At 30.8% G+C, this 1,649-nt stretch overlaps 1 protein-coding gene across 1 annotated transcript; it reads left to right on the forward strand.

The window, feature by feature from the left end:
- Positions 1–879: 879 nt before the first annotated feature.
- LOC119568677 (decaprenyl-diphosphate synthase subunit 2-like) lies at positions 880–1,397 on the forward strand (the record flags this gene model as incomplete). Its single annotated transcript, XM_037917181.1, is given in 2 exon segments — positions 880–1,044; positions 1,204–1,397. Coding segments are annotated over 2 exon segments (321 nt in total), but the record flags the coding sequence as incomplete, so codon positions are not given.
- Positions 1,398–1,649: the final 252 nt, after the last annotated feature.

Below are 1,649 nucleotides of genomic sequence, written 5' to 3' on the forward strand. Positions count from 1 at the left end.
TTTATCCATGAACCTTTCCCCTTCCTGTATACTTTTATAAATGGTTACACTATCATAAAAAATACAGGTAGATGCTTATAAACACAAGAAGTGACTTTAAAGCTTTACTTATTATTATTGCATAAAGTAGTAAATTTGCATCTCCTTGCAATTGTTATATCTCTTGGATATATTACATGTGTTACACAAGATTTAGTCGTAAATCATTTTAAATAAGTAATTTACATGAATGGTATTGATCTCAGGCATGAATGTGACAGTTACCTGCCCCATCTAGCTAATCCTATTTTGAACATGTTATAGTGTGAGGCTAGGTATCTATAATACCTTGTAAACCCTAAGTGCCCACTGTGCTTTTAGTTTATTAATTGTGTTGACACATAGTTGGTACCACAAGTACTTAGTCACCAAGGGGTCAGTCTCACTATTCCTTGATTATTTTGTAAGATTGTGTTTAATTTTTGTTTGTATTAGTATTTTAAAGACATGATATTATCATATTGTCAATGATAATGATAACAATATCAGTATTATTAGCATTAGAAAAAAAAGAAAATCCTGAAAAGAATAGGGGAATAAGGTGAAGTAATGTCGGATGTACAAATTGACTCCTTGTGGCACTTGTGGAACTATCTTTATAGAACAGAATTCACAGTGGACAGTACATATACAGAGTACAAAGGGTTTAAGATATTCTAAATATTTTTTGCCGACAAAACACAGGTGCCTGTAAGTTGAAAATGTGGATTCCAGAGTTTAAGTTAAATGCGAGTACTTCAGGGAATGTGAACAAAAAGTAAAGAAATGGTCAAGGGTGGCATCTTTTGTAAGACCCCACTGAGTGATCTGATTTCTCATCATATGATCTCTTTGTTGCAGTCTTACAGTGACCTGCAGCCATTTACCGATTTGTATCGACATCCTCCTGGAACAGCGTTTGACCTAACTTCTGCTCCTGTGATCTTGCATCTTCAAAAAGACCTCTCACTCTTGGAAGTTGTAGAAGCAGCAGGAGACTGTATGGATAACTGCGATTATAAGATAGTAAGTATTGATATATCATGAAGTATTTTGTGACCTAGTGAAGTTTTTATTCTGACTTAGTTTTGTTTGCATTGCTTCAGTCTTCATTGGTATTAATTACTGTTGCATTGATAACATATGAATAGGAATTGTGTATGCATATTTTATCTTTCACTCCAGATCCATCAGATGATCATGGCAGGGACAGGTGTGCAAGAAGCAAAAGATTTGTGTCAGTCTTATGCTTTGTCGGCACTAAAGGTCCTTCAGGAATTTGAAGCTTCAGATGCTCGTACAGCCCTAGAAAATATAGTTAATGCATTGAGAATTTATTAAATGGGATGAAGAGGAAGCTGTAAATGTTCTCTTTGGATAAGGTGTATATATATATAATATATTTAATATATATATATATATATATATATATAATATATGTTATATGTATAATGTATATGTATATATGTATATGTATATATAATTATATGTTATATGTATAGTATATATATTATGTATTTATATGTATATGTATATATATGTATATATATGTATATATATATTAGTATATATATAGTATATATGTATATATATATGTGTATTATATATATGTATATATATGTAGTATATAT

The sequence above is a fragment of the Penaeus monodon genome, unplaced genomic scaffold, assembly GCF_015228065.2.
Source record: "Penaeus monodon isolate SGIC_2016 unplaced genomic scaffold, NSTDA_Pmon_1 PmonScaffold_10490, whole genome shotgun sequence".
NCBI lineage: Eukaryota > Metazoa > Arthropoda > Malacostraca > Decapoda > Penaeidae > Penaeus > Penaeus monodon.